Raw genomic sequence first — 18215 nt, 5'->3', positions numbered from 1 at the left:
CTGTTTATACTCTTACCCAACAAGACTCTGCTATGGGCACCCTTGAGAGTTCTGTCTGCCATCTCTGCCTTCCTCAGACTTCCTGATCAGCCCTCCTTGTTTAAATCTCCCATTGTTGGGAGATTCCTCAAAGGCCTTACCCACATGTTTCAGCCTACCCTGTTCATCATGTCTCAGTGGGATTTAAACCTGATACTCATTTTCCTCGTGTGTGCTCCTTTTGAGCCTGCTCATTATTGTCCTCTTCGTCGCCTCACCTTAAAAACGGCCATCCTTGTGGTCATCACCTGCACGGAAAGTGAGTGAGCTGCAAGCTCTTTCTTCGAAGCCACCCTTCATCTCTGCCCATCCTGACAAAGTGGTGCTTTGTACTAGGGCCTTTTTCCTAGTTAGTGGTCACACCCTTTCATGTAGGCCAGTCCATCAACTTGCCTACTTTTTAGGCACCCCCACATCCTTCTTGTGAGGAGGAGAGACTCAGTCTGGATCCAAAAAGAGTATTGGCGTTTTACCTCAGTCATATCAAAGACTTCCAGGTGGACGATCAACTCTTTGTGGGTTATGTGGATGCGAAGAAAGGACGGGTGGTTCAGAAGAGAACCATCTCTAGATGGGTTGTTCTCTACAACCACTGTTAGCATGTGTAGTTCCAGTCCTGGACATCTGCCAGGCTGCAACGTGGGCGTCCCTGCACACGTTCACTAAACACTACTGCCTGGACAGTCGGATCCGCAGGGATTGCTATTTTGGCTGTTCTGTCTGGCGGGACTTCCAAGTATGATCTTAGTCTGCAGACCCGCCTCGGGGGATGGTACTGCTTGGGTGTCTATTCCAAGGTAGGGAACCTGTAACTAGAAGTATTTTTCAGCTGGATAAGTCACTTACCTTTGGTGACAAATTAACTGGTAGACACATATTCTAGTTGCAGATTCCTTACCAACCCACCCTTCCTCCCTGTTCTGTGAACTGATTTTTAGGGACAGGGACTTCTATTTCAGGGGCCTAGCTCAGTCTGTGATAATGGCTCCGTGCTTCTGGCATGGAAAGTCTTAAAAAGAAACTGACATCAGTGCGCCCGGGTGGCACCTATATGACTGCAACGTCATCACGGCGACCACCACACCGACTGATAGTCTCAACCAAATCCACCTGACAGCACACAAGGGCACTTCTAAAGAAAAATCTCCAGACAAGTCTGACTCCTGGGGGAAATTCTAAGGTAAGGAATCTGCAACTAGAATGTCTCTTCCAGATGTTTTGTTACTGAACGTAAGTAACTGGTTCGTCAAAGACAATGTTGCAATTCTTACAAGGTGCACACTGACTTTTTTATATCTGTGAAACAGTCTGAACGACCGCTGCCTGGATAAAATTTTGGCCATTCGCAGTTGTGACACATAGCTCACAAAGAGAGCAGTTTTCAATGAGGACACCTTTTCAAATTGAAGTTCTTCAGGTGAAAGTTTTTTTCGAGCTCTTGTACAAGTTTGTGCTTCACTGGTTTGGTTGCAGGGTCTCCATCAAATAATGTGTTTTTTGGAAGAAGATCTTGGTACTGAATGTCCTTGATAAATTCATCCCTTTCTTTTGCTACATCCATCTATGTGCTTGCGAAGGATTTTTTTTTGTATCCCCTTTTTTTTGTGGCTAATTGCCATAGTAAGAGTTTCGTCCAACCAAAGTGTGTAAGTTTAGCTTTAGTGATTGTCAGACAGCCTTTTCTCTTTCAGTACAGATCTTTCCTGCTTCAGGTCCACGTATAGTTTCGATCCATGTTCCAGGACATCCAGTAGTGTCTTTATATCGCTATCCACACATCATTTGGTCACGCCCAGTCTGTCATTTCAAAAGGGTTTCCCTGCTGCATGAAATGAAGGCTTTCAACATGTTCATTAAAACGTTCCCCCCTCTTTCCCACAAGTTAGTGGTGAGGAACAGTTTCACAATGGTCCATTAATTTTCAATTAGTCATCTCTAAAAACATTTTAAAAAGAAAGGACTTCATGGGACACAGGCATTTGTGTTGACTCCCAAGATTTGCGGAGCTCTGGGGCATCCCAAAATTTGTAATTAAGTCCAAAATCTAAATCTTTTGGGACGTTTCTTAAAATGGTTCCTGCTTGTTTTACTGGATGCTTTGATCTTATTTTGGCAGCAAGAACCTCAGGAGTCAGATGAACTGAGAACACCATAAGTGGCTCATTGTTAAAAATCGTAATTTCATTATTATGGGTTGTAGGAAGTTGGCTCTGTATGTGCTATTTCAAAGTAAGGAATAGCATGCACAGAGTCCAAGGGTTCCCCTTAGAGGTAAAATAGTGGTAAAAAGAGATAATACTAATGCTCTATTTTGTGGTAGTGTGGTCGAGCAGTAGGCTTATCCAAGGAGTAGTGTTAAGCATTTGTTGTACATACACATAGACAATAAATGAGGTACACACACTCAGAGACAAATCCAGCCAATAGGTTTTGTTATAGAAAAATATATTTTCTTAGTTTATTTTAAGAACCATAGGTTCAAATTTAACATGTAATATCTTGTTTGAAAGGTATTGCAGGTAAGTACATTAGGAACTTTGAATCATTTCAATTGCATGTATACTTTTCAAGTTATTCACAAATGGCTACTTTAAAAGTGGACACTTAGTGCAATTTTCACAGTTCCTGGGGGAGGTAAGTATTTGTTAGTTTTACCAGGTAAGTAAGACACTTACAGGGTTCAGTTCTTGGTCCAAGGTAGCCCACCGTTGGGGGTTCAGAGCAACCCCAAAGTTACCACACCAGCAGCTCAGGGCCGGTCAGGTGCAGAGTTCAAAGTGGTGCCCAAACCGCATAGGCTTCAATGGAGAGAAGGGGGTGCCCCGGTTCCAGTCTGCCAGCAGGTAAGTACCCGCGTCTTCGGAGGGCAGACCAGGGGGGTTTTGTAGGGCACCGGGGGGGACACAAGCCCACACAGAAATTTCACCCTCAGCGGCGCGGGGGCGGCCGGGTGCAGTGTTAGAACAAGCGTCGGGTTCGCAATGGAAGTCAATGAGAGATCAAGGGATCTCTTCAGCGCTGCAGGCAGGCAAGGGGGGGCTTCCTCGGGGAAACCTCCACTTGGGCAAGGGAGAGGGACTCCTGGGGGTCACTTCTGCAGTGAAAGTCCGGTCCTTCAGGTCCTGGGGGCTGCGGGTGCAGGGTCTTTTCCAGGCGTCGGGACTTAGGTTTCAGAGAGTCGCGTTCAGGGGAAGCCTCGGGATTCCCTCTGCAGGCGGCGCTGTGGGGGCTCAGGGGGGACAGGTTTTGGTACTCAGTCGTAGAGTAGTCCGGGGGTCCTCCCTGAGGTGTTGGTTCTCCACCAGCCGAGTCGGGGTCGCCGGGTGCAGTGTTGCAAGTCTCACGCTTCTTGCGGGGAGATTGCAGGGTTCTTTAAAGCTGCTCCTTTGGATAAAGTTGCAGTCTTTTTGGAGCAGGTCCGCTGTCCTCGGGAGTTTCTTGTCGTCGTCGAAGCAGGGCAGTCCTCAGAGGATTCAGAGGTCGCTGGTCCCTTTGGAAGGCGTCGCTGGAGCAGAGTTCTTTGGAAGGCAGGAGACAGGCCGGTGAGTTTCTGGAGCCAAGGCAGTTGTTGTCTTCTGGTCTTCTTCTGCAGGGGTTTTCAGCTAGGCAGTCCTTCTTCTTGTTGTTGCAGGAATCTAAAATTTTGGGTTCAGGGGAGCCCTTAAATACTAAATTTAAGGGCGTGTTTAGGTCTGGGGGGTTAGTAGCCAATGGCTACTAGCCCTGAGGGTGAGTACACCCTCTTTGTGCCTCCTCCCAAGGGGAGCGGGTCACATCCCTAATCCTATTAGGGGAATCCTCCATCTGCAAGATGGAGGATTTCTAAAAGTTAGTCACCTCAGCTCAGGACAGCTTAGGGGCTGTCCTGACTGGCCAGTGACTCTTCCTTGTTATTCTCATTATTTTCTCCGGCCTTGCCGCCAAAAGTGGGGGCCGGGGCCGGAGGGGGCGGGCAACTCCACTAGCTGGAGTGTCCTGCGGTGCTGTGACAAAGGGGTGAGCCTTTGAGGCTCACCACCAGGTGTTACAGCTCCTGCCTGGGGGAGGTGTTAGCATCTCCACCCAGTGCAGGCTTTGTTACTGGCCTCAGAGTGACAAAGGCACTCTCCCCATGGGGCCAGCAACATGTCTCTAGTGTGGCAGGCTGCTGGAACCAGTCAGCCTACACAGATAGTCAGTTAAGTTTCAGGGGGCACCTCTAAGGTGCCCTCTGTGGTGTATTTTTTACAATAAAATGTACACTGGCATCAGTGTGCATTTATTGTGCTGAGAAGTTTGATACCAAACTTCCCAGTTTTCAGTGTAGCCATTATGGTGCTGTGGAGTTCGTGTAAAACAGACTCCCAGACCATATACTCTTATGGCTACCCTGCACTTACAATGTCTAAGGTTTTGCTTGGACACTGTAGGGGCACAGTGCTCATGCACTGGTACCCTCACCTATGGTATAGTGCACCCCGCCTTAGGGCTGTAAGGCCTGCTAGAGGGGTGTCTTACCTATACTGCATAGGCAGTGAGAGGCTGGCATGGCACCCTGAGGGGAGTGCCATGTCGACTTACTCATTTTGTTCTCACTAGCACACACAAGCTGGTAAGCAGTGTGTCTGTGCTGAGTGAGGGGTCTCTAGGGTGGCATAATACATGCTGCAGCCCTTAGAGACCTTCCCTGGCATCAGGGCCCTTAGTACCAGAGGTACCAGTTACAAGGGACTTATCTGGGTGCCAGGGTGTGCCAATTGTGGAATCAAAAGTACAGGTTAGGGAAAGAACACTGGTGCTGGGGCCTGGTTAGCAGGCCTCAGCACACTTTCAATTCAAAACATAGCATCAGCAAAGGCAAAAAGTCAGGGGGTAACCATGCCAAGGAGGCATTTCCTTACATGGGTCAATACAGTTTCATCAATGTTGACCATTATATCCCCCAATCTCACTGATGTGAACCAGTAGCCAGCACTCGAGTGGCTTAAATACTTAATTTGCTTTTTCATATAGTGCAAACTTAACTGAAGGCTGGTGGTTACGCTGCTGCTGGGAACTCGTACATAGATTTTTTCGAATGTTTGCATGCATGCAGTTGGGATGGGCATGCAAATCTGCTACAGATATATTCACCTCACTATTTAGATCACCTACTCGTCAGAAAACGTCATCTTCAAAGACACTTAACTGCAGATTAACACGTTTGCCCTTTGAGACTCACATACTCTGTACTTTGTTCTTTTGTGAACCCTTTTTGGAACTGGCTAAAGCACAGATAACACATTGACGATCCTCTGCTTTGATCAGTTGTTGGCTGTGTACGAAAGGTACATAACCATCGATCTTCTAAGTGGATGGGCATTGGGTTTGGTTGTCATTACTTTCTCAGATGAGACAGATTTTTGTTGTGATTCACTGGTTTCTGCTTTTTTTTTTTTTTTTTTTTTTTTTTTTTTTTTTAACTTTTTCCATTGTATACGACTTCAGGCACTTGTTGTAACAATGATTGTATGAAGTTGGCTCTGTGTGTACTATTTCAAAGTAAGAAATAGTGTGCATAGAGTCCAAGGGTTCCCCTTAGAGTTAAGATAGTGGTAAAAGTAGATAATTCCAATGCTCTATTTTGTGTGAGTGTGGTCGAGCAGTAGGCTTATCAGAGGGTAGTGTTAAGCATTTGTTGTACACACACAGGCAATAAATGAGGAACACACACTCAAAGACTTACTCCAGGCCAATAGGTTTTTATATTGAAAAATATATTTTCTTAGTTTATTTTAAGAACCACAGGTTCAAGATTTACAGTTAATACAGTAAATGTAAGGTACTTCACTTAGATACTTTAGGAACCTTGAATAAAAGCAATATCACATACAGTCTTTGTATAAATGGCAATAAGCTATTTTAAGAGTGGACATAGTGCAAAAATCAACAGTCTGGGGGAGGTAAGTAAAGGTTAGTTTTGAAGGTAAGTAAAACCCTTACAAGTCTCAAGTTTGGGGCATAGGCAGCCCACCGTTGGGGGTTCAAGGCAACCCCAAAGTTACCACACCAGCAGCTCAAGGCCGGTCAGGTGCAGCGGTCAGAGGTGCCCAAAACACATAGGTGCCTATGGGGAACAGGGATGCTCCGGTTCCAGTCTGCCAGCAGGTAAGTACTTGCGTCCTCAGGGGGTAGACCAGGGGGGTTTTGTAGAGCACCAGGGGGGACACAAGAAGGCACAGAAAGTACACCCTCAGTGGCACAGGGGCAGCTGGGAGCAGTGTGCAAACAGGCGTCAGGTTTTAGATTGAAAATAATGGAGGGACCTGGGGGTCACTTCAATGATGCAGACAGGCACAGGGGGGGCTCCTCGGGGTAGCCACCACCTGGGCTAGGCAGAGGGTTGCCTGGGGGTCGCTCCTGCACTGGAGTTCAGTTCCTTCAGGTCCTGGGGGCTGCGGGTGCAGTGTTCGTTCCAGGCATCGGATTCCCTTTTTACAGGCAGTCTCGATCAGGGGGAGCCTCTGGATTCTCTGTAGGCATCGCTGTGGGGGCTCGTCTCTGGTTACTCACGGGCTCGCAGTTGCCGGGGGAGTCCTCCCTGAGTTGTTGGTTTTCTGCAAGTCGAGCCGGGGGCGTCGGGTGCAGTGTGTGAAGTGTCATGCTTCCGGCTGGAAACGTGAAGTCTTTGAAAGTTGCTTCTTTGTTGCAAAGAAGATGCAGGTTTTGAACAGGGGCCGCTGTTCATGGGAGTTTCTTGGTCCTGTAGTCCAGGGAAGTCCTCTGAGGCTTCAGAGGTTGCTGGTCCCTGTCGGATGCGTCGCTGGAGCAGGTTTTTGAAATTGGAGACCGGCCGGTAGGACTGGGGCCAAATCAGTTCTCGTCTTCTGCAGGCTTGTACGTCAGCAGTCCTTTCTTCAGGTTGCAGGAATCTGATTTCCAGGGATCTGGGGAGCCCCTAAATACTGAATTTAGGAGTGTGTTTAGGTCTGGGAGGGCAGTAGCCAGTGGCTACTGTCCTTGAGGGTGGCTACACCCTCTTTGTGCCTCCTCCCTGTGGGGAGGGAGGCACATCCCTGATCCTATTTGGGGAATCCTCCAAACTCTAGATGGAGGATTTCTCAAGGCAGGGGTCACCTCAGCTCAGGACACCTTAGGGGCTGTCCTGACTGGTGGGTGACTCCTCCTTGTTTTTCTCATTATCTCCTCCAGCCTTGCTGCCAAAAGTGGGGGCAGTGGCTGGAGGGAAAGCACACTGGTGCTGGGGCCAGGTTAGCAGGGTCCCAGCACACTTCATCATAACATGGCATCAGCAAAGGCAAAAAGTCAGGAGTTAACCATGCCAAGGAGGCATTTCCTTACAGTAGTTGACTGATCTCCTGTTCGCACCACAAGCCTAATCAGCTAAGAAGCCTGCTGGACAAGTTTGTCACCCAAAATCTTCAGATCGCTGTAGTGCAGCATCAGAGACCATGACGCGACACTCAAAGTTGGACCAGAGTCTGCTGAACCTGGGAGAGTAATCCAAGTAGAGCTTGGTCGGCCAGAAGTAGAGGTATTGTCCAGTGAAGGATATTACTTTGGCTGTGATACCAGGTGACTATTAGTTCAGGGATGTTGACTCTGTGACCTGGACTGCCTCACCCCGTTCATGGATAGAGTAGCCACAGGTAGACCCTGTCGACTACATCACATCCACAGCATTGTTATGGATCTTCAGCATCAGGACACCTTCCATAGGAATCCATTGCAAAGGGGATAAAGTGCCCGGAACTGCCTGGAGACTGCCTCATCTGTGGAGGTAACTGATCTTGAGGACCTTGCTTGCCCCCCGAACTTGCCATACTGGAGCTGGTCACCTAAAGAGACTCGTAAGTGACCGCAGTACAGCTAGCCCAACTTCTTTTGTGAAGTTTGTAAGTGCCAAATTTCTTATTGTTTGAGGTTGAGTGATATACTTTGATTTACTGTACATTGTCAGTTCTATATCTTTAAAAACCCTCCAGTGGATGTTCGTTGTGGTGTCTTAAAAAGTCTATTTTTTTAAAATGGTGTCCAATTTCTTGATTGCGTTGTCAGTTTCTTTCAGTTATTTTTGCTGTTTGAATGCTTTGCACTTGTTCTTTGTCTTGCTGCTCGCAGTCAGGGTTGAGCTGAAGGTTTGACGAACAAACCCTTCTGTGCCTAGAAGGGCTGGTTAGTTTATTACACGGTGAGGTCACACAACCACACCATATAATGCACTCAATTTCCTCACACCTTCCCGCAGCCAGTCGGTGCAAACCCCAAAATATTTGTGGTCCACTCACTGCATACCCAATAAAATATGGCCCCACTGGTCCTGTTGCACAGATGCCCTTGGCTGCAGAAGAAATACTGAATGATATACAACAGCTCCATAAGAGACAGTTTGGGAATAGGTCTGTGATGTACCATTTAGTTCCTGTGCGCCCTCACTCCACCACGCCAATGGCGGCCTACTCACCTGCCTGGTACCTGGATATGACATACACTGATCCACTTACATTTTGAGGTGTTGATCCACATTGTGTAAATGTACTTGTGCGCTGACTTTTTTTTTTGTCTATATACACTGTCACTACTGGTATATCAGCTAATTGTTGTGCCGACTTGTTACTTTGAACAAATCTAATAGAAAAATCCAGTTTCTCACTTTAATTTTCATCTTGCATAATGGCCTCACATGAAGGGCATTGCTTTTGCTATTTTTTAAAGCCACATTTTCTAGGATCTTGCCCTGAAGAAACAGTTTGCTGTTGTTTATGTTGAGCTGTGGTCATTTGCTACTTTTGATTTTAGTGTACTAAGAAACTATCTTTACATGTTGTAATATTTTTTTTTTTAACCTGTTTCAGGAAATAAAAAGCAGAATGGCACGAAGACCGCGTGCCAAGACCCAGAAGGGGAAGTACAGGAGTCCTTGAGTGCAGATGAGGAAGGCTCTTGGAGGCAGGAGGTGCAGCGTAAGGAGGAGGAACTGCTAGAGAAGATCCAGAGCGCCACCACATGTACCAATGTCTTCCCTTTGGGCCGGGACCGCCTTTATCGACGCTACTGGATCTTTGCTGCTGTCCCCGGACTCTTTGTGGAAGAGGACTACTCTGGCTTGACAGAGGATATGCTGATGCATAGACCATATTCCATTTCCCAAAAAACTGAGCCGTCTGAAGAACCTATTACTATTGAAGATACCCAGGACTCTGTTGAAAGTACTTCCCCTTCCCCTTCTCCTGTTGCTGTTGCTACTCCCCAGCCGATAAACCGGCCAAATCGTTGGTTCTATTATGGCTCGTCTAGTCAGCTAGATGAGCTGATAGAGTCCCTGAACAATCGTGGGCTTCGAGAGAGTGCGCTTAAAGAAGTCCTTATACAGGAGAAGTTTCGGATCTGTGAGAAGCTTATTGGGGCCTGTGTGGAGCGGTACCACATCACAGGTAAGAGCCAACCTTATACTACTCTTTATGGTGTTCTTCAGACTGTTTATAATAATTAGTCTGTAATGTGCCTAGGCTTGTCAGTGTGCATCTTTATCTAGTTATTAACTCTGTAATGTGCCATTTTCCTTTAATGCACGAGGTTCAGCTGGCGCTATGTATGATGAACCCTGTCCAACTTCCATTTTCATTTTCTGAAGCAGTCTTGAATGAGTGGCGTAAGACTGAGAATTGGAATTCCCATCTTTGCTCATTGTAAGGTGATCACACATCATAGGAAAGAAGAAATTGTTTACTGCACTGTAAGTCTTTAAGCTGACTGTGTGTAATTGGAACAAGCTATGTCTGCATCCAGTCATTTCTGCAACATCATCCGCCATTTCTCAAGTCAGAGTGCATGCTTGACCGTGCCGTGTTATTGTGCCCACCCATGCCTCATGTTCTGAGTCCAGCTTTTTAGGTCTCTCACACTAGACAGCGCAGGCACTATCTTTTGCAAGACTGTTGTTAGTTTACAACGAGCCTTGAGCCTTCCCATTGCTTACCATTCAATGGCTTTATTGTCTCGGAGTTGCTTGCTTTTGTGTGTGGTTTCCTTCCTCTTGTATTTGTCCCTCCCCCGGAACCTGGATGCATCACTTCTGTCCTTCCACTAATCCCTTTTTAGGTGCACGCTCCTCACTAAATGCTTGCATTTTCCGGTGGTCTTCCTTGTGTGCTTCTCCTCCCTCTACTGCGCTCGCTCGTATTGCTCTTGTGCAAGTCTCTTGTGGCCCCCTCCATCATGCCCTTGTGTGCAGGAGTGCAGCTTGGTCTGTAAAATTGTGGGGGGGGTGGGGGGGGCTGGCAGGGGGGAAGGGCTTCAGAAATATGTCAAAATATATTATACGACAAACAGGTTGCATGAGAGGGGCTTAAGGGGCAGTGGAAAGGGAGAGGAATGCGGATTGGTAAGGGTACTAAGTGAGAGAAATACCAATATTTTGTAAAATCAAAAGTTTTGAAGACTTGCCAAACTGAGAGACTGAGAGGGTGTGTACTTTTGTCTCTGTATGTAAAATGTCCTTGTGAAATCCAACACACCTCGCTATACCAGACTGAGAGCACCTGTACCCAACTATATACCTAAAATATATTAACTTGGGGGCGGGAGGGAGTGTGTGTGTGTGTGTAACACCCCCCTGAAGCTACGCCTCTGCTTGTGTTTATACTGCTGCGTTGCGTTTTCACCTGTGCTTCTCCCCTCACTTGATGTTGTGCTCACTCATACGTTTGCTCCCTCACATTTCTTCCCTTACTGCGACCTGTGTTCCATCCCTCTGAAGCCCCATGATGCTTTGACCCCCATCAACCCCTCCGCCCTCCTGTTGCTTCTCCTGTCCCCGTGATGCCACTCACCAACTGTAGGAAGTTGGCTCTGTATGCACTATTTCAAAGTAAGGAATAGTATGCACAGAGTCCAAGGGTTCCCCTTAGAGGTAAGATAGTGGCAAAAAGAGATAATACTAATGCTCTATTTTGTGGTAGTGTGGTCGAGCAGTAGGCTTATCAAAGGAGTAGTGTTATGCATTTGTTGTACACACACAAGCAATAAATGAGGAACACACACTCAGACAATTCCAGGCCAATAGGTTTTTGTATAGAAAAATATATTTTCTTAGTTTATTTTAAGAACCACAGGTTCAAGATTTACATGTAATACTTTAAATGAAAGGTATTGCAGGTAGGTACTTTAGGAACTTTGAATAATCAAAATAGCATACACAGTTTTCATATAAATCACATATAGCTATTTTAAAACTAGACAGTGCAATTTTCAACAGTTCCTGGGGGGAGTAGGAGTTTAAGTTTTTGCAGGTAAGTAAACCACCTACGAGGTTCAAGTTTGGGTCCAAAGTAGCCCACCGTTGGGGGTTCAGGGCAACCCCAAAGTTACCACACCAGCAGCTCAGGGCCAGTCTGGTGCAGAGGTCAAAGTGGTGCCCAAAACGCATAGGCTTCAATGGAGAAGGGGGTGCCCCGGTTCCAGTCTGCCAGCAGGTCTACCTGCGTCTTCGGAGGCAGACCAGGGGGGTTTTGTAGGTTTTGTAGGGCACCGGGGGGGGACACAAGTCAGCAGAGAAAGTACACCTTCAGCAGCACGGGGGCGGCCGGGTGCAGTGTGCAAACACGCGTCGGGTTTCCAATAGAAATTAATGGGAGACCAAGGGGTCTCTTCAGCGATGTGGGGGGGGGCTCCTCGGGGTAGCCACCACCTGGGCAAGGGAGAGGGCCTCCTGGGGGTCACTCCTGCACTGGAGTTCGGGTCCTTCAGGTCCTGGGGGCTGCGGGTGCAGAGTCTTTACCAGGCGTCGGGATCTGAGGAGCAGGCAGTCACGGTCAGGGGGAGCCTCGGGATTCCCTCTGCAGGTGTCGCTGTGGGGGCTCAGGGGGGGCAACTCTGGCTACAGGGAGTCCTCCCTGTAGTGATTGTTCTCCACAAGTCGAGCCGGGGGCGTCGGGTGCAGAGTAGCAAGTCTCACGCTTCCGGCTGGAAACGCAAGTTTAATGTTGCTCCTTTGTAACAAAGTTGCAGTCCTGGGTGAACAGAGCCGCTGTCCTCAGGAGTTCTTGGTCCTTCTAGAGCAGGGCAGTCCTCTGAGGATTCAGAGGTCGCAGGTCCCTGGGGAAAGCGTTGCAGGAGCAGTGTCTTTAGAAGGGGGGAGACAGGCCGGTAGAGCTGGGGCCTAAGCAGTTGGTGTCTCCGTCTTCTCTGCAGGGTTTTTCAGCTTAGCAGTCCTCTTCTTCTTAGGTTGCAGGAATCGGAGTTCCTAGGTTCTGGGGAGCCCCTAAATACCGAACTTAGGGGTGTGTTTAGGCCAATGGCTACTAGCCCTGAAGGTGGCTACACCCTCTTTGTGCCTCCTCCCAAGGGGAGGGGGTCACATTCCTATCCCTATTGGGGGAATCCTCCATCTGCAAGATGGAGGATTTTTAAAAGTCAGTCACCTCAGCTCCTTAGGGGCTGTCCTGATTGGCCAGTGACTCCTCCTTGTTTTTCTCCTCCAGCCTTGCTGCCAAAAGTGGGGGTGGGCAACTCCACCAGCTGGAATGCCCTGGGGTGCTGTAACGAAGGGGGTGAACCTTTGAGGCTCACTGCCAGGTGTTACAGTTCCTGCAAGGGGGGGGTGATAAGCATCTCCACCCAGTACAGGCTTTACTAGCCACAGAGTGACAAAGGCACTCTCCCCATGTGGCCAGAAACATGTCTGGTGTGTGGCAGGCTGCTAAAACCAGTCAGCCTACACGGGTAGTCGGTTAAGGTTTCAGGGGGCACCTCTAAGGTGCCCCCTGGGGTGTATGTTACAATAAAATGTACACTGGCATCAGTGCATTTATTGTGCTGAGAAGTTTGATACCAAACTTCCCTGTTTTCAGTGTAGCCATTATGGTACTGTGGAGTTCGTGCATGACCGACTCCCAGACCATATACTCTTATGGCTACCCTGCACTTACAATGTCTAAGGTTTTGCTTAGACACTGTAGGGGCACAGTGCTCATGCACGTGTGCCCTCACCTAAGGTATAGTGCACCCTGCCTTAGGGCTGTAAGGCCTGCTAGAGGGGTGACTTATCTATACTGCATAGGCAGTGTGAGGTTGGCATGGCACCCTGAGGGGAGTGCCATGTCGACTTACTCGTTTTGTCCTCACCAGCACACACAAGCTGGCAAGCAGTGTGTATGTGCTGAGTGAGGGGTTCCCAGGGTGGCATAAGACATGCTGCAGCCCTTAGAGACCTTCCCTGGCATCAGGGCCCTTGTTACCAGTTACAAGGGACTTACCTGGATGCCAGGGTGTGCCAATTGTGAAAACAAAAGTACAGGTTAGGGAAAGAACACTGGTGCTGGGGCCTGGTTAGCAGGCCTCAGCACACTTTCAAATCAAAGCTTAACATCAGCAAAGGCAAAAAGTCAGGGGGTAACCATGCCAAGGAGGCATTTCCTTACACCAACCTGTTCCCTCCGTGTTGCTCATCTCCACCCGTGCTTTTTTTCTTTTCCAATCTGTAGATCAGTACTGAGCCGCAAATTAAATCTTTTATAGAGGAAAAAACACCGGATGTGTTTTTAACAGAGACCTGGCTTCAGACCGATTCAGGGCCAGTCGTTGTGCAAGCTCTACCCCCAGGAGACTATATCTTGAGGAGAGACTGATTAAATAAGAAGGGTGGGAGGGATAGCGATCATACTGAAGAAATAATTTAGATGTATTGATCTCACTCCCATTCTTGAGTGTGAAAGTCTGTCATTTGCAATGACTTTTTCACCTATCTCTACCTTCTCTAGAATTTTACTATATAGACTGCCAAGTCCAAGTGATCTCTCCCCGAAGTAATTGTAAATCGAGCTAGCACCAGGGCTAGCTTTCCTACCTTAGGTGCTTTTAATCTTCATTAGGAACAGCGAGCGAATGCCCAAATTACAGACTTCTTGTAGGTTTTACTTGCTCTTCAGCTATCTGGGTGATAGGACCCACGCATAAGAAGTCACCTTTTAGTTCCTATCTTTTCTAATGGTAATTTGTTAATACTGTTAAACCTCTTCTGATCACGCGGTCTCAGCACTTTTTGATCCAGATAACTTCTCTGCTCCCTTAGAAACCACTTTGGTCAGTTTAAAAGACCGACCCTGGTCTAAACTGCCTATTGAGGTATGGGAAAAAGCACTGAGGGATTCAAGACCCATTGTAGGCTTACATACTACACTGGCAAACTATAACATCTCTCAGTGGCTGGAATCCACACTGGATCAAACTATTCACCTTGAAACTTACACCAGGCGTGCAGAAGATAAATCCTCACCACGGTATACCCCAAACTTCAAATTTGAAACAACTATGTAAGAGAGTGGGAGAGAATCTGGAAGAGATTATAGTCATATTACCAAGCAGAAATACTAGTCTGGGTTAGTGCTTCCCAACCTTTTGACTTCTGTGGACCCCCATTATATCATTACTGGAACTCAAGGACCTCCACTGAATCATTATTGGAATCCAGGGACCCCCCCCCCCTCCCTGAGTAGATACTGGAAGCTGAGGACCCCGGCCTAAACATCAATTGGACGCGCACAACAATTCACAAAAAATACACAAGCATTCATCATAGACTTACACAAATGATAACACATTTTATTTAATTTGCAAACAAATATACATTAAAAAAAAGTATGTTTAATACGAAGGTTGGATCGTTTCTAAATTCAATTGAAGCCACACATCGTCAAAACTGTGTTCTGTTTGCACCTGCACTGTTCCCACAAGTCAATCTCAGAATGCAGATTTAATTTATAGCCTCCAATTTCAAATGTCTTAAAATTTACAGCACATTTCAAAATGTTAAATTGTACATTTAGCCACTTTATTTATACACCCTTTGTTACACTGTTATATTTACTTTTCGAAGCAGTCGCGGACCCACTGAGGAGGCTTCGCTGACCCCCAGGGGTCCCCGGAGGACAGGTTGGGAGCCACTGGTCTGGTTCACTTAAAGATCCAATGCCACCTCATGTTTTAGGGAAAGTAATAGATGAGGTACTTCCAGTTCGGATAGACATAGTGAATCGCTCAACCTTGGGCTGGTCCTTAAAGCTTGGAAAGATGCCATGGTTAAAGCCTTTAAAAAAAAATAATAATAATCTGGATTCACTTGATATGGGTAACTAGCACCAAATATGTCTCCTTCCTGGGATAAACAGAATTGTAGAAAAACATATGAATCTTGCACTGTCTGAGCTCCTTAAGAGTTGTAGGAAGTTGGCTCTGTATGTGCTATTTCAAAGTAAGGAATAGCCTGCACAGAGTCCAAGGGTTCCCCTTAGAGGTAAAAATAGTGGTAAAAATAGATAATACTAATGCTCTATTTTGTGGTAGTGTGGTCGAGCAATAGGCTTATCCAAGGAGTAGTGTTAAGCATTTGTTGTACATACACAAGACAATAAATGAGGTACACACACTCAGAGACAACTCCAGCCAATAGGTTTTTATATAGAAAAATATCTTTTCTTAGTTTATTTTAAGAACCACAGGTTCAAATTCTACATGTAATAGCTCATTCGAAAGGTATTGCAGGTAAGTACTTTAGGAACTTCAAATCATCAAAATTGCATGTATACTTTTCAAGTTATTGACAAATAGCTGTTTTAAAAGTGGACACTTAGTGCAATTTTCACAGTTCCTAGGGGAGGTAAGTTTTGATTAGTTTTTCCAGGTAAGTAAGACACTTACAGGGTTCAGTTCTTGGTCCAAGGTAGCCCACCGTTGGGGGTTCAGAGCAACCCCAAAGTCACCACACCAGCAGCTCAGGGCCGGTCAGGTGCAGAGTTCAAAGTGGTGCCCAAAACACATAGGCTAGAATGGAGAGAAGGGGGTGCCCCGGTTCCGGTCTGCTTGCAGGTAAGTACCCGCGTCTTCGGAGGGCAGACCAGGGGGGTTTTGTAGGGCACCGGGGGGGACACCAGTCCACACAGAAATTTCACCCTCAGCGGCGCGGGGGCGGCCGGGTGCAGTGTAGAAACAAGCGTCGGGTTCGCAATGTTAGTCTATGAGAGATCTCGGGATCTCTTCAGCGCTGCAGGCAGGCAAGGGGGGGATTCCTCGGGGAAACCTCCACTTGGGCAAGGGAGAGGGACTCCTGGGGGTCACTTCTCCAGTGAAAGTCCGGTCCTTCAGGTCCTGGGGGCTGCGGGTGCAGGGTCTTTCCCAGGTGTCGGGACTTTGGATTCAAGGAGTCGCGGTCAGGGGAAGCCTCGGGATTCCCTCTGCAGGCGGCGCTGTGGGGGCTCAGGGGGGACAGGTTTTGGTACTCACAGTATCAGAGTAGTCCTGGGGTCCCTCCTGAGGCGTCGGATCTCCACCAGCCGAGTCGGGGTCGCCGGGTGCAGGGTTGCAAGTCTCACGCTTCTTGCGGGGAGCTTGCAGGGATCTTTAAAGTTGCTGGAAACAAAGTTGCAGCTTTTCTTGGAGCAGGTCCGCTGTCCTCGGGAGTTTCTTGTCTTTTCGAAGCAGGGGCAGTCCTCAGAGGATGTCGAGGTCGCTGGTCCCTTCGGAAGCGTCGCTGGAGCAGGATCTTTGGAAGGCAGGAGACAGGCCGGTGAGTTTCTGGAGCCAAGGCAGTTGTCGTCTTCTGGTCTTCCGCTGCAGGGGTTTTCAGCTGGGCAGTCCTTCTTCTTGTTGCAGGAATCTAATTTTCTAGGGTTCAGGGTAGCCCTTAAATACTAAATTTAAGGGCGTGTTTAGGTCTGGGGGGTTAGTAGCCAATGGCTACTAGCCCTGAGGGTGGGTACACCCTCTTTGTGCCTCCTCCCAAGGGGAGGGGGTCACAATCCTAACCCTATTGGGGGAATCCTCCATCTGCAAGATGGAGGATTTCTAAAAGTTAGAGTCACCTCAGCTCAGGACACCTTAGGGGCTGTCCTGACTGGCCAGTGACTCCTCCTTGTTGCTTTCTTTGTTCCCTCCAGCCTTGCCGCCAAAAGTGGGGGCCGTGGCCGGAGGGGGCGGGCAACTCCACTAAGCTGGAGTGCCCTGCTGGGCTGTGACAAAGGGGGGAGCCTTTGAGGCTCACCGCCAGGTGTCACAGTTCCTGCCTGGGGGAGGTGTTAGCATCTCCACCCAGTGCAGGCTTTGTTACTGGCCTCAGAGTGACAAAGGCACTCTCCCCATGGGGCCAGCAACATGTCTCTGGTGTGGCAGGCTGCTGGAACTAGTCAGCCTACACAGACAGTCGGTTAAGTTTCAGGGGGCACCTCTAAGGTGCCCTCTGGGGTGTATTTTGCAATAAACTGTACACTGGCATCAGTGTGCATTTATTGTGCTGAGAAGTTTGATACCAAACTTCCCAGTTTTCAGTGTAGCCATTATGGTGCTGTGGAGTTCGTGTTTGACAGACTCCCAGACCATATACTCTTATGGCTACCCTGCACTTACAATGTCTAAGGTTTTGTTTAGACACTGTAGGGGTACCATGCTCATGCACTGGTACCCTCACCTATGGTATAGTGCACCCTGCCTTAGGGCTGTAAGGCCTGCTAGAGGGGTGTCTTACCTATACTGCATAGGCAGTGAGAGGCTGGCATGGCACCCTGAGGGGAGTGCCATGTCGACTTACTCATTTTGTTCTCACTAGCACACACAGGCTTGTAAGCAGTGTGTCTGTGCTGAGTGAGGGGTCTCTAGGGTGGCATAAGACATGCTGCAGCCCTTAGAGACCTTCCTTGGCATCAGGGCCCTTGGTACTAGAAGTACCAGTTACAAGGGACTTATCTGAATGCCAGGGTGTGCCAATTGTGGATACAATGGTACATTTTAGGTGAAGGAACACTGGTGCTGGGGCCTGGTTAGCAGGGTCCCAGCACTCTTCTCAGTCAAGTCAGCATCAGTATCAGGCAAAAAGTGGGGGGTAACTGCAACAGGGAGCCATTTCTTTACACAAGCCCCCCCCAGCCCACAGGCCAGGAGACTCAGCCCAAGCTGGGAGAGTCTTCCTAGTCTGTCAGGCGAGGAAGAGTAGGAGAAATAGGCTGGTTAGTTGCAGGGCCTACTCTGCCTTACATCCTTCTGTTCAGGTCATTCCCTTTGGGGAACTGACCTACTTCCACGGTGATAGGACCTAGTCTGAATTGCCTCTTGTCTGCCTCTTCAATGTCTCCACCCATTCTTTCTATTTTGGTCTTAGAGGTATCCACCTCTGCTAACCTTATCTTGGCCAGGGTTACCCCTAGCTTACC

General features: G+C 48.0%; 1 protein-coding gene across 1 annotated transcript in view; it reads left to right on the top strand.

Moving 5' to 3' along the window:
* The window catches only part of BAZ1A (bromodomain adjacent to zinc finger domain 1A), a 318920-nt gene that overhangs the window by 224362 nt on the left and 76343 nt on the right, over positions 1-18215 (top strand). The window contains exon 17 of the mRNA XM_069209108.1: positions 8874-9452. Coding sequence (XP_069065209.1) covers positions 8874-9452 — 579 coding nt within the window. The remainder of the gene's footprint in view (positions 1-8873; positions 9453-18215) is intronic.

The sequence above is a fragment of the Pleurodeles waltl genome, chromosome 9 (genome assembly GCF_031143425.1).
Source record: "Pleurodeles waltl isolate 20211129_DDA chromosome 9, aPleWal1.hap1.20221129, whole genome shotgun sequence".
NCBI classification, from domain to species: Eukaryota; Metazoa; Chordata; class Amphibia; order Caudata; family Salamandridae; genus Pleurodeles; species Pleurodeles waltl.
The sequence above is the reverse complement of the archived record's forward strand: the minus strand, read 5'-3'. Positions and strand labels throughout refer to the sequence as shown.